General features: G+C 43.1%; 1 protein-coding gene across 8 annotated transcripts in view; it reads left to right on the plus strand.

Moving 5' to 3' along the window:
* The window catches only part of MAP3K13 (mitogen-activated protein kinase kinase kinase 13), a 169,783-nt gene extending 155,069 nt beyond the window's left edge, over positions 1-14,714 (plus strand). For all 8 annotated transcript variants that reach the window (XM_072807715.1, XM_072807714.1, XM_072807717.1 and 5 more), the window contains 4 exons: positions 2,370-3,156; positions 7,085-7,155; positions 10,398-10,695; positions 11,523-14,714. In XM_072807715.1, the coding sequence (XP_072663816.1) occupies positions 2,370-3,156; positions 7,085-7,155; positions 10,398-10,695; positions 11,523-11,624 (1,258 nt within the window). In that variant the 3' untranslated portion in view covers positions 11,625-14,714. The remainder of the gene's footprint in view (positions 1-2,369; positions 3,157-7,084; positions 7,156-10,397; positions 10,696-11,522) is intronic.

The raw sequence follows: 14,714 nt of genomic DNA on the forward strand, positions 1-14,714 counted from the left end.
CATCCACTCATCACCATAAATAGTCATATTTTCTTTCTCGTGATAAGAACTTTCAAGATCTCTTAGCGACTTTCAAATATATCATATGGTACAGCTGACCCTTGAACAACAGAAGTTCAAATTGCACAGGTCCACTTATATGTGAATTTTTTGCAGTATAGTACTATAAATGTTCTTTCTTTTCTTTTTTTAAAGATTTTATTTATTTATTTTACAGAGAGAGAGTGAGAGAGCACAAGCAAGGGAAAGGATAGAGGGAGAGGGAGAAGCAGGCTCCCTGCTTAGAGTCCTGATGCAGGACTCTATCCCAGGACACCTGGGATCATGACCTGAGCCAAAGGCAGACACTTAACTGATTGAACCATCCAGACCCCTATAAGTATATTTCTCTTCTGATTTTAATATTTTCTTTTCTCTAGCTTACTTTAAGAATATAGTATATAATATAGTATATAACATATACAAAATAAGTGTTAATCAGCTGTTTATGTTATCAGTAAGGCAGCTGGTCAATAGTAGGCTATTATTAAGTTTTTTGGAGTCAAAAGTTATACCTGGGGGTGTTTGGGTGGCTTAGTCAGTTGAGCATCTGCCTTTGGCTCAGGTCATGATCCAGGGTTCCTGGAATCAAGCCCCATGTTGGGTTCCCTGCCTGCTTCTCCCTCTCTCTCTCTTTCTCCCCACTGCTTGTGCTCTCTGTGCCAAATAAATAAATAAATAAGATTTTTATTTTAAAAAGGCTATATCTGGATTTCTGATTGTGTACATCTTTCAAGGGTTAACTGTATATATTAACTATAGACTATAGTCTCCATGCTATATATTACATACTAGGACTTACATATTTTATAACTGGAAGTTTGTACCTTTTGACCTTCTTCATCCATTTCACCCATCCCCCATCTCTGGCAAACCCTAATCTGTTCTCTTACTGTATCTATTTCATATACTGAGTTTCTCAAAATTTATTTGAGAAAAGGATTCTGTTGTTAAAAAAAAAAAAAGTCCTCCAGTTCTGTAATCTGAAGATTTATGTCTGTTTGGCCCCAAAGAAGGAAGGAAATAGTGGTGCTATCTGGTATCCTCATCTCTGCCTATACCAGTCCATCAATTCAGAAGGACTGAATTGTTTACCTATGCACCCTGAAATCAGTATGTGTGAGGTCTACCGTCAAGCTTTGGCTTGCTCTTGCACATGATCTGCATGATCAGCCCAGTGAGCACTGGAAAACAGGACTATGAGAGGAGCCAGGACTCTGCTGGGCCACTCCTCACAAGCCCTTCTCTTGCTGGCTCTGCTCAACCTCCTAGGCTCTATTATTTCCCCCTCCTCTGTCTTCACCCCGTTTCCCTCCTTCCTTAAATATTTTTGAGTACAAAGTGTGAGCAGGGCTTCCTGCTAGTGTCCCTCCCATACACAGATGGATGGACACAGTCCCAGACCTCAAAGAGACCATGTCTAGACCAAAGTCCCTGAACTTAGCCTCATGCCTAATTAATCTGAGGTTTCCTTCTTTTGTGCCAGACCCCTGTGATTTATGATCTTCCGTGGGATCTATCTAAATTCATCATCAGACAGATTTCTGATTGTGGCCAAACCCTTGGCTCTGCCTTGGCATATTGGCACCAGGCTGATAGCTGAGGTTGTGAGGAAGAGATCAAGAAACCTGTAGGATAGAATTAGAATTTATTTTTTTTTAATTTTTATTTATTTATGATAGTCACACAGAGAGAGAGAGAGAGGCAGAGACACAGGCAGAGGGAGAAGCAGGCTCCATGCACCGGGAGCCTGACATGGGATTCGATCCCAGGTCTCCAGGATCGCGCCCTGGGCCAAAGGCAGGCGCCAAACCGCTGCGCCACCCAGGGATCCCCTAGAATTAGAATTTAAAGGGGATTGGGTACCTCAGCTACTAAGGCATAGAATAAAATCCAGAATGAATGAAGGAAATCCTTTATAGGTTGACATCTAAGTTGTTTCTACTTTCCTGCTATTTTAAACTATAGTATAACATAACATCTCCCACCATACATCTTCCTTTATCCATTGGATAAATCCCTGCATATAGGGCACCTGGGTGGCTCAGTGGTTGAGCATCTGCCTTCAGCTCAGGTTGTGATCCTGGGGTCCTGGGATCGAGTCCCACATTGGGCTCCCCGCAGGGAGTCTGCTTCTCTCTCTGCCTATATCTCTGCCTCTTTTTCTGTGTTTCTCATGAATAAGTAAATAAAATCTTAAAAAAAAAAAAATCCCTGCATATGTGACTGGCTGTTTCAAAGGGTGTGCATATTTTAAGGTTTAGGTTATATTTCCTCGAACTTGAATGTGTTTTCATATGTTTAAAACCAAATCTTTTCTTTTCTCCCAGGCCAGATCTGTTGAGGTCTGAAGGTATCCCCAGTACAGAGGTGGCTCCCGCGGCATCCCCTTTGTCCGGAAGCCCCAAAATGTCCACCTCGAGCAGCAAGAGCCGATATAGGAGCAAACCACGCCACCGCCGAGGGAGTAGCCGCGGCAGCCACAGTGACTTTGCAGGGATCTTGAAAACCCAGCCAGCCCAGGACACTTCACCCCGTCCCACTTACCTACACCAAGCTCAGTCCCAGTACCCTTCCCCCCAGCACCACAGTACTCTGCAGCAGCAGTACCAGCAAGGCCCTCCTGCCACCTCTCAGAGCGTCCATCCCCGACTGGGTATGCATGGACAGGACATTGCCGCCTGCGCCAACAACCTGCGGTACTTCGGCCCCGCCGCGGCCCTGCGGAGCCCACTCAGCAACCACGCTCAAAGGCACCCGCCCGGCTCCAGCCCCGACCTCATCTCCACAGCCATGGCGGCAGACTGCTGGAGAAGCTCTGAGCCTGACCAGGGCCCAGCCGGCCCCTGGGGCTGTTGTCAGGCTGACCCATATGACCCCTGCCTCCAGTGCAGGCCGGAACCCTGTGGGTCCTTAGACATACCCTCTGCTGAGCCAGTGGGGAGGAGCCCCGACCTTTTCAAGTCACCAGCACACAATCCCCTCTCGGAAAATACCCAAGGTTCTGAGAGAATGGAAGAAAAGGACCTCAAAGGCTGTAGGTCTGCATCATCCCTTGGCATGCCTCATCACACCACCCCCACCATGCTACCTCGAAACACAAGGCCCCTGCAAAAGGTAAGCGGTCATGATAGCAGCGGCTCCACAGCGTGTCAGAAGCTGTCGTGTTGTGCACACTAGAAAACCTACATTACGTGTCCTTTTTGTGAAAGGATGAGATGACAAAAGCATAATCTGAAGTCTCTTCGACTTTAAATAATCACGCCACACTGCTTATGGGGTAGATTAGAGACTGCACTTTGGGAACTGTTGAACCAGAGGACTGATTCAACTGTATCTCATTTAGAAGTAGATAAATAACCATATAGTAGGGATATGTAATCAAAACTAGAACTAGCCTAGCCTAGTCCTGATGGGTGTTGCAAGAAGGAGGGATCCCATTATAAAACAAGTTGGAAACCATAGTATTCTCTGTCCCCTTTTAGAGATTCCTAGTGCACATCAACAAATCTTAGGCTTTAAAAAAAATCATACAGTACCATGTTTAATCCGGCCTTTCCCTCACCTTTTTGGCCACAATGGCTTTAAAAATAACATCTATTAATATCCCATGGAGCTATCTTTCTTCACAATATATTTTGGATAGGCGCCTGGCTGGCTTAGTAGGTAGAACATGAGACTCTTGAGCTTCAGGTCATGAGTTCAAGCCCCACGTTGGGTATGGAGCCTACTTAAGCAAAAAATAAAATATTTTTTAAAACCAATATATTTTGGAAAACACTGCCTTTATTAATAACCATCATGACCCAGAGAGGTCTCTATCATGGAACCTGTTTCTCTCCTCCTCACCCACTGGCTGCCTAGGGTTTATTAGCTTGAAGATAATCTACCATAGTAGTTAAGAGCATGAGCCTGGGAGCCAAACAGATCTGAGTTCAAAGCAAGGCTCTTCCACTTAGAACCTATATGAACATTGGTGTCCTTGTCTATAAATGGGGTGAAGAGCAGACCCTGCTTCATTAGTTGATGTGAAGATTAAATGAATTAATACATATAAAGCATTTAGAACAGGGCCTGGCACATAACAACATTCCAAAAATGTTAGCTCATCTTGCTAATGAGTTAAAAATAAGATTATATATGACAAGTGTTTAGCACAGGGCAAACACCCACTCAGTTCTCAGCATTGCTTCATCTCGTCAGCATTCATCAGGAGTGCAGTTGAAGGAGTGAAAGGGTCTAAAATGTAAATGAGTATGTTTTGGTCAACTAGACATTTAAAAGAAGTTGATGTACCTGTCAGGATGGCTAGAATTAAAAAGACAAGAAATAACAAGTTGGAGAGGATGTGGAGAAAGGAGAACTCCTATGCACTGTTGCTGGGAATGCAAACTGGTATAGCCACTCTGGAAAACAGTATGGAAGTGCCTCAAGAAGTTAAAGATAGAAATACTATGTGATCCAGTAATTTAACTTCTAGGTATTTGCCAAAAAGAAAACCAAAGCACTAATTAGAAAAAAATATATGCACCCCTGTGTTTATTACACTCTTATTTACATGTATGGCCAAGATAGGGAAACAACCTAAGTGTCCCATCAATGGATGAATGGATAAAGAAGACACACACACACACACACACACACACACACACAATTGGATATACTCAGGCGTTAAAAAAGAATGAAATCTTGCTATTCATGACAACATGGATGAGCCTACAGGGTATTATGCTAAGTGAAATAAGTCAAACAGAAAAAGACAAATACCGTATCATTGACTTACATGTGGAATCTAAAAAACAAAACAAATGAACAAACACAAAAACCCAGAAATAGATTCATAAATATGGAGAACAAATTAGTGGTTGCCAAAGGGGAGGAGGGTAAGGGAATGGGTAAAATAGGTAAAGAGGATTAAGAGGTTCAAACTCCCAGTTATAACTCACAAGGGGTGAGGAGTAAAGCATAGGGAACATGGTCAATAATGTCATAACTTTGCAAGGTGGAAGATGATAACTGTATTTATTTTGGCAGGTATAGCATAATACATACAATTGTTGAATCACTATGTTATGCACCTGAAATTAATATAATATTGTAAATCAACTATATTTCAATTAAAAAAAGAAGTCGAGGCTAAGGGCTGCTGTCTCAGAACTGTATTTCTTTTCCTACATATAGTGCTGCCGCTGATGAAGCATTGCTAGAGATTAAATTATGTTTTGGGTGGAGAAGAGAGCTCGTGCTCTCTCTGTCACGCTCTGCTCCCCCACCCCTATATGGCCAGCAACACATATTTTTTTGGTAACAACTTTATTGAATATAATTCACATACCATAAACTTCTCCCATTAAATATACCACTCAGTTCTTTTATTCATAGTTAAGCAGTCATTACCAATTTTAGAATATTTCCATCATCCCAAAAAGAAACTCTGCACCCTCCAGCAGTCAGCCCAGTCCCCTCCCTGAGTTACATGTGTCTTTGAACCATTCTGATGCAATTCTGATGCATTCTGGTACATTCTGTAGACCAGCAGGCCAGGGAACACACACCCTATACATTTGGCCTCATTGGAACAGCACTCCCACAGGGCAGTTCAACTTCTCTTGACTGAGATACATTTCCATCGTGCCTCAGGTAAATGCTCACCTTGGCAGTCAGTATAACCCCATACCTGTCTCTCCAGCTCAAAAAGGAATATTGGAATACAAATGGGTAAGAGTGATGGTAAATTAGAAGTAAATTATTCTCGGAGTGCCTGGGTGGCTCAGTTGGTTAAGCCTCTGCCTTTGATTCAGGTCATGATCCCAGGGTCCTGGGGTGGAGCCCCATATTGGACTCCTTGCTCAGTGCAGAGTCTGCTTCTCCCTCTCCCTCTGCCCTACACCCTGCTCGTGCTCTCTCTCTCACACGCTCTCTATCTCTGTCTCAAATAAATAAATAAAATCTTTAGAAGATAAATAAAAGTAAATTATCCTCAATCTTTGATATAATTACTTGGACCCAGTTATCTACCTCACAAGGGATCACAGTAATCTAGTGTATCATGATTCTCGGGGTAAGGACTATTGATTTTAAGTGTGGCTGTTCTTATGTTATTAAAGAGAGATAGACTCTTCCCTGTGGAAGAAGATCATCTTCTCAGACAAGGCACTTACCCAGCCTCCCAGATCAACCACAAAGCCCTGGCAATCCCGAGGCCTCAGATATCCCAACCAGAGCTCCCTGATGCTTGCTAACATGCTGACTCCATTATGCACAGGTGCATTAACTACCTGTTTTGTATTCATGGTGGAATGAGAACTACAAGATACAGTTTCACTCTTATTTAATATATACCTTAGTAGTGCAAAGGATCTAAGCATAATAACTATAATATTAGTGATAAGGTGATTGGTACATAGAAGAGGGAAAGTAGTTGTTGGGTTTTGAAGAACTGAAAGATCACTTCTTGGTGGAGTCCCTATGTCAGGGCCTGGAACCCTGAATGACAATGATTATAAGAGACTGCCCCCAAATCCAAAACCTTCTATTTTCCCCTCCTTACCTACTGGAGGGCAAAGCTCACCTTTACTTACTTCTGTGTATCTTCCAGCATCTAGTACAGACCTTGTCACATGGACACCAAGGAAAGGTTGCTGAATGAATGCATGAAAATATGTGTGTTTATTTTTTTTTAAGATTTTACTTATTTGAGAGAGAGCACAAGTAGGGAGAGGGCATGAGGGAGAGAGAATCTTAAGCAGACTCCCCACTGAGCAGGGAGCCCCACATGAGGCTTGGTCCCAGGACCCTGAGATCATGACCTGAGCCCAAGGCAGATGCTTTACTGACTGAGCCACCCAGGCGCCCCTGAAAATATGTATGTTTAAAGATGACACTCAGCAAACTGCTATTCAGTGCCTTTTGATCTTAATTAAATCTTTTACAAAGACTGTGTGTGTTTGTGTGTGTGTGTGTGTGTGTGTGTGTGTGTGTGTGTGTGTGTATGTAAGAGAGACAGACAGATTGGGATAAAGCTCTTTCTCCTTGTTCTCCTCAGAGTGGAGATGACTCCTCAGAAGAGGAAGAAGGGGAAGTAGATAGTGAAGTTGAATTTCCACGAAGACAGAGGTAAAACCAACAAACACATGTGACTGCTTTCAATGTGATGGGGAAAATCCTGAGTTTGCCATACTGCCTGTTCAGTCACAGGTCACCCTCGGACAACCACCTTTTAGGGAGATTCAAACCCACCATTCCTGTTCTCCCATTGCCACATTTTGGTCACTTAGCATGCATAACAGATCCTAGTTCATCAGAATTCATTTCTTATGAACTTCAAGATAAGGAGCATAAATATGGATTCAGAATTATAACTGAGTATGTAGTGGGCGTTTTTTGAGAGATGGTCATACTCTTTTGTGGATAACTTCATTGGGTTTCTGGTGTGACTACCTGTATTAATCTCTCTGGCTGCTATAACAAAATACCACAGGCTGGGTGGCTTAAACAATGGGAATTTATCTTCTACAGTTTTGGAGGCTAGGGAAGTCCATAATCGGGGTTTCTGGTGAGGACTCTCTTCCTAGCTTGCAGACGGCAGCCTTCTTGCTGTGTCCTTACAGGGCTGGTGGGGAGAGAGGAGTGGAATGGGAGAGAGTATAGCAAGGAAGGGAAGAGATCTTCCTCTTATAAAATCATAGTCCCATGGGATTATGGCCTACCTTTATGATCTCATTTGACTTTCATTACCTCCTAGAAGCCTATCTTCAGATTCAGTCCCACTAGGGGTAGGGCTTCAACATATGAATTGGGGTGGGGGTGGACACAATTCAGTCCAGAGCACTCTCATGCCTTTAAATATTATGCATCAGGTTAAGTATAATTAATTAGATTGTGTCCTCCTTTTTTTTTTTTAAGATTTTATTTATTTATTCATGAGAGACAGAGAGAGGCAGAGACACAGGCAGAGGTAGAAGCAGGGAGATCCCGGAATCCCAGGATCATGCCCTGAACTAAAGGCAGATGCTCAACCACTGAGCCATCCAGGCATCGCAGGGTTGAGTCCTTCCTCAACCTAGCCTTAAAAATCACTTCCTGTCTAGCCAGAAATAATAATTTTGCTGGTAGGATTAAATTTAAGAAGGACCACATTCCCCTGGTTCTAGAATAAGAGCTGCCCTTACATAGGAGTAGGGAAGCTAGCTTTCCTTTAAGAAAGCCTTTTCTGCAATTACACATTCTGGTCTTGAAGAGTAAAGCTCTAAGAATTGCCTAGGAAGGCTTGTGTACCTGCCCAGAAACAGGAATTCTCTGCAAACCAAGGGACTCATTTGATAAATTGTATTCTGGGTCTCCATATTGCAAAGTTGAAATCTGTTCTCATCCCCTGAGCTACTCTTGCCACATTACTATTGCTGCCTTACTGTGTGTCCTTGGCTTCTCCTATGCAGTGAGATTGGATTCTAGTAAAATGTCTTTTCATTCTCTGAACTCACTCTACTGACATCACAGTTAACATTACTTCTAGCTTTGTTCCTGTGACACACAATGAACTCGGCCCACCTAGTGGCTTCCTGCCTTTCTTGTTAGCTGCAAATTATATATATGTTTTTACTGCATAGTTTTGCTTTTTATATTATAACATTTTTCTCCCTGTCTCCTTTCTGTTACCAGCTTTGAGATGTAGTGTGAATCCTTTTTTTTTTTAAGATTTTATTTTATTTGACAGAAGGAGAGAGAGAGAGAGAGAGCACAAGGAGAGGGGGAGTGGCAGGCAAAGGGAGAGGGAGAAGCAGGCTCCCTATTTAGCAAGGAGCCCAATGTGGGACTTGATCCCAGGACCCTGGGATCATGACCTGAACCAAAGGTAGATGCTTAACTGACTGAGCCACCCAGGTGATCCTGAATCCTACTTTAATTTCCTTTTCCCACATGGGCTCTTTTCAAGGTGTCTTTGATCCCCGCAACCCCCCCCCCCCCCTCAGCCTATTACCTGGCCTGGTCATTGGCAAGCCTCAGATCATATGCCATCAAAACCACTTTTTTTTTAAAGATTTTATTTATTTATTCATAGAGACACAGAGAGAGAGAGAGAGAGAGGCAGAGGCACAGGCAGAGAGAGAAGCAGGCTCCATGCAGGGAGCCCGACGTGGGACTCGATCCAGGTCCCCAGGATCAAACCCCGGGCTGCAGGCGGCGCTAAACCGCTGCGCCACCGGGGCTGCCCAAAACCACTTTATATTAAGAGATATAGAAAGATTAGATGATAGAGGAAAAAGGCAGTCTTCTTTTTTATTGTATGTTTTGTTTTGTTTTGAAACCAATGTAAGCTAACAGCATTCTTAATTATAGGCTACTCATAAACAATGGGAGAGAAATGAACTTTTGTAAATTCTCCCTCCCCTTACCCCCCACAGATTTAGTCTCATCTAAGTAAAACTCACATGTTAACTAGAACTAGGCAGTGCCCCCAGCTGCAGAATAAACGTTTTTTCCAAGCTTATCTCCACTGGGGGTTACATTAGCTGATGGAGTGAAGGCACTCGGCCGTTCAGGGCTGCCATGCCCAATGGGAAATGCAACTGGGTTGGAGGGAGAGGGAGAGAATGACATTGAGTGGGGTGTGAGTAGACCCAGCCCAAGCTGCAGCCTGCCTTCTGTGATGATGTGGCCTGGAACAAGTCACTTTCCTTCTCTGGCTCAGTTTTATGGGCTGAGAAATGAGTTAGACCAAAGCATCTCCCAAGACTCCTTTGCCTTTAAGAATCTGGGAGGTCGGGGATCCCTTGGTGGCTCCGCAGTTTAGTGCCTGCCTTTGGCCCAGGGCATGATCCTGGAGCCCTGGGATCGAGTCCCGTGTCAGGCTCCCTGCGTGGAGCCTGCTTCTCCCTCTGCCTGTGTCTCTGCCTCTCTCTCCCTCTCTCCGTGTATCTCATGAATGAATGAATGAATGAATGAATGAATGAATGAATAAATAAATAAATAAATAAATAAATAAATAAATAAATCTTAAAAAAAAAACAAAAAACAAAAGAATCTGGGAGGTCTTTGCATAAGAAGCAGAACATCTCCATACCATGCATGCGTGTGCACACTGTGATCAGACCAGCTGAGTTTTTCAAAGACCAGTGGTAGCCATCAGCTTTGGAATATAGTGCTGAGCCACATAAACATGTGACCAAAGGAAAAGGGAAATTCAAAATTTCTTCTCTTTTGCTTTAAATTTAAATGGCACCCATCTATCTGATTTGAATCTCCCTCAGGGATCGGGAGAAACCTAGGTAACCTCTCAGCGAGGCTATGATGGACAGACAAGGGAAGAACAGTGGTTGTTCCTGTGATTAAGATCCTCTGGTTCTTTGTGGTCCTAGGCCCCATCGCTGTATCAGCAGCTGCCAGTCGTATTCAACCTTTAGCTCTGAGAATTTCTCTGTGTCTGATGGAGAGGAGGGAAATACCAGTGACCACTCCAACAGTCCTGATGAGTTAGCGGATAAACTTGAAGACCACCTGGCAGAGAAGCTAGATGACCTGCTGTCCCAGACGCCAGAGATCCCCATTGAGATATCCTCGCATTCAGATGGGCTCTCTGATAAGGAGTGCGCTGTTCGCCGCGTGAAGACACAGATGTCCCTGGGCAAGCTGTGTGCGGAGGAACGTGGCTACGAGGTGGGGCTTCTCCTCCCTTCTCCCCTTATCACTGTAGCTCTTCAGAGTTAGAGCATGCTTGAGTCCCTAGGGCCTTTACAATTCCCACTTAGTATGCCTCCAAGAAGTAAGTCGAAGTACAGAGATCAACAGAGCTCCCCTAAATAAGGGCAGCTCTCCCAAATGAGGCACAAACATTGAACTGCTCAGGCACCCTTCATTCTAAGATTAAGTCAAACGTCACCTCCCCCTAGCCCCATCTCCCTTGTGGTTCAGGGTATGAGCCTCTCTCCTCCGTGTCTCCACTGTACCCTGGATGATGCTCTCATAGCCTGTGGAACGCTTCAGTTCCTACACAGTACAGTATAGTTCCTGCCGTTGGAGGGCAGGTTAGCATAGCGGCCGAAAGTACACCCCCGGAATCGGACTGCCCACATGCCAAGTCCAGCCTGAGTTCTCTACTGACTGCCACATTGCACAAGCTGCTAACCTCTCTGTAGGTCAGCTCCCTCATCTGTAAAGTGGGAGTGATGACAGCATCTGTCTCCTGGGGGGTTGTGAGGATTAAGTGAATTTCTAGATGTAAGGCACTTAAAGTAGTGCCCAGGTCATAGCCAACACTACATTAGTAGGGCTGAGGTGGTCCTGCTGTCATCGCCATCATCATCATTGCCATCATCCCCTTTATATGTCTTCTTTCTCCAGAAGCCCTGCAAGAGCAGGACCTGGTCTCATTTATCTTAGCCAGCAACCCAGCACAGTGCCTGTCATGTGGGACGTATCTGGTACGTGTTTACTAAGTGACTGCCTGAATGAATTAAGCTTTTTATTTTGTCTCGATTTTGCAGAATCCTATGCAGTTTGAAGAATCGGACTGTGACTCTTCTGATGGAGAGTGTTCTGATGCCACAGTTAGGACCAATAAACACTACAGTTCTGCTACTTGGTAATGGAAGAAAACCCATCCTGAAGATCTCATGACAATACTGGCATTTCAAATCCTTCCCACCCCATAGACTATTTCCCCTCTCTCCTTGCTTTTTTGTCTGGGAAGAGAGCCGCCCCATTTTTCTTACCCCTAGAAATGAGCTGCAATAACAGGAACATGAGACTTCGCAAATCTCTGGAAAAAAAAAATATCCAAATGAAATTAAGTCTCACTGAACATTTCAATCAAGAATGGCAGGGATCTATTTTATTGAATATTCTAGCTACTGTAACATTGATATTTATTTTTGTTTGACATTTTAACACTTTGTACTGTAAAGAGTGAACTATATATGACAGAGAGACAATAATTTCTTGCAAAAAAAGAGAGAGAGATAAAGAAAGAAGTTGAATTTAGGAGCAACATCCTTGGGAATTTGTGGGGCCAGGAGGTATTATTGCTACTTGAACAGGGGACCAGTTCTTTTGGCCATAAGTGACTGAAGAAGAGCCAGAGCAAGACATTTTATTTTAGAAAACAAAGAACAACAAAAGAAAAGCAATTCCAGGTAACTTGTGAACAGACCACATTAAGTTCAACCAGCTTATCCACATGGTGATGGAAATGACCTAGAAAAGATTGGTGACCAGATACTTGCACCCAAGGTCTTTGAGGGCATCTGCTTCCTCTAGGAGGAAAAAGACAACTACCCACGTGGAAGCTGATTTCATTTTACAAATTTGAAGCAGCAGTTGGTAGTGAGACTTACAGACAGCGTCAAACCTTGTCTTTACCAATACTTCCCATTTTAATGCTGTCATCGCCATGACCTTGACAAATGTGTGACCTTGACCAATGTGTTGATTTTTCAGACTCAAGTGCCATTTTTTTGTAGCCTATTTCCTTTCCACCTATTGACCACTTCCTTGAGGGAAAAAAAGGCAGGGGGTGCTCATAAAAGAAAAAGGAGATTTACAACAGTATTAGAAAAGCAAATGTGGAATTTGTGAAAGTACATTCTCACAATGTCTCAGTTCAGCTTCGTGGAGAAGGTGAGATCGCCCCTCTGTGGAACCAGGTTGCTCGTCTACTAGAGTCATATTGATTCAAACAGAACAGACTTTGAAGGCAGCTAGCATGTGTGTGAGTCTGTCCAGTGTCCAATCCCAAACCACCACCACCCTTGTTTTCATTCATTAACTCATTCTATCCGGGAAGCTTTAGTGCCTGGCTACCACTAGCAGCATAAAGGCAAAATAAGCAACTTACAAAAGGCAACTCCTTTCCCACAATAGCATTTTCATTAAATGCAACTTGTGAAATGTGTTTTACTGCACTCTGGATCAATGCAGTTTGGAATGATTGAATTTAGAAATTTCTGAGAAGAACACCTGCCGCTGAGCAGCAATCAGAAAAATTTGACATTGTCCAAGGCCTGAAGTCCTGCTTCGCTCTGGGTTCATGGGCTTTGAAAAGCATCCCAAGGTACTTCATGGTGCCTTGGCTTCAAGGAATTTTTATCTAGAATTTTATATAAAAACAGGTGTTGGCCTAGTTTCCATCTCTTTCTCCAAGATAGGTTACTACTGTCAAACGACCTCTCTAGGCTCAAGACCTGAAGAACATGGCTCAACTCTTTGACAGTGCATCATGTTGGACATTAGGAAAGACTTACACCTTCAGGTATTAAACTATTTCCGACACAGATGAAAACGTTGCCCCCCTCTGGGTGTCACTGATTGCATCAGCCAAAAAGGAAAGGCGGAGGGAATGTAGAGCAATTCCTTTTGCTTGTTTGGTCCCTCCATCTGTTTACACTTTATGTTGAGACATTGATTTAAAATGTAGTGTCTATAATTTATAGCTCTTAGGTAGGATGAAGGAAAATGTTTAACTTATGCAGAGAGCAGTATTGTTTGCATTAAATTATTCCATTTTGTATAAATTCTGTAGCTGGACTACATGAAATATCTTAAGTTATGGCATTATTCTCATTGTTATTTTATTTTATAATAATTATCATTCTCATTTTCTGTCGATCAGAAGGTGTGGTTTACAGTGTAGCACAATGATTGTGTTTATTGCTAACCATGGATAATGATGGATTTTTATGATTTTTATGAAGGAATGAAAATGGAACTGCCATTTGGGAGCTCCCTGGTATTCATCTGAGTTGTATCCCCTCATTTTCTGTGTGCAACAACAATCATCTGAGGATGCGGGTTCTGCCCTGGAGCCCGGTGGATACACTGGGGTTTTGACTTGATCTGAAAAGCTCCTGGGTGGGCAGATGATGGAGTGGATGGACAAATACTTCAAAAGCTGTAAACTTTATCAAGTTTCTTAAGAAATAAAATCATGAGACTACATTAGAGGCAAAAAGAGAATTATTTAGTGCCCTAAGAGGAACTGGCCTAGGGAGTTGTCACCCGGGGCCCCTGGGTTAGGCAATGTTCAAGAGCGGGCAGCTTGTCATCTCCTTCCTGCCAGGAGGTCCCATAGCACCAAAATCTTTTTTTTCCTCCTGGCTGGGAATAGCAGGGAAACCTCAAAAAAAAAAAAAAGAAAGAAAAAGAAAAAGAATATATATATCATGACACTGACATAAAATGCCTAGGTGTGATATAATCCCATTAAAGACTAGAAAAATTCTAGAAGGAGGCCTGAGGGTCATAGGGCTGGAAAAGTACCTTGAAAGGCCATATTTTCCATCCTTGGACTTTAGACCACACTGTACTGTGAATCTCTCTCTTGTTCATTGCTTCTGGGAACAGAGAGGCTACAAGTTTCCACCCTCTTTCTCTCCAACAGAAAACATACTTCAGTTTGTCCAGTTCTTGCCCATCTCTAGTGGCAAAAGGGAAACACAAGGGTCAGCTTCTGTCTTACACCTTTCAGTGATGGTCTTCCTAGAAAACCCACACCTGATACCTCATAATTTTGATGGGTTGTTTTTTGTTTTTTGAGTTCCTATCTTGACTGCCTGTCATGATAATGCCATATATACCTATCTGGGTTTACTGTTATGAGCATGTTAGGATAGCAGACAGTGTTGAATCTTTAGTCATTCACTGTATTGTCAAGAGTTGAATAAAGTTCCACATTGAACATT

The sequence above is a fragment of the Canis lupus genome, chromosome 31, assembly GCF_048164855.1.
Source record: "Canis lupus baileyi chromosome 31, mCanLup2.hap1, whole genome shotgun sequence".
Classification (NCBI taxonomy): Eukaryota; Metazoa; Chordata; class Mammalia; order Carnivora; family Canidae; genus Canis; species Canis lupus.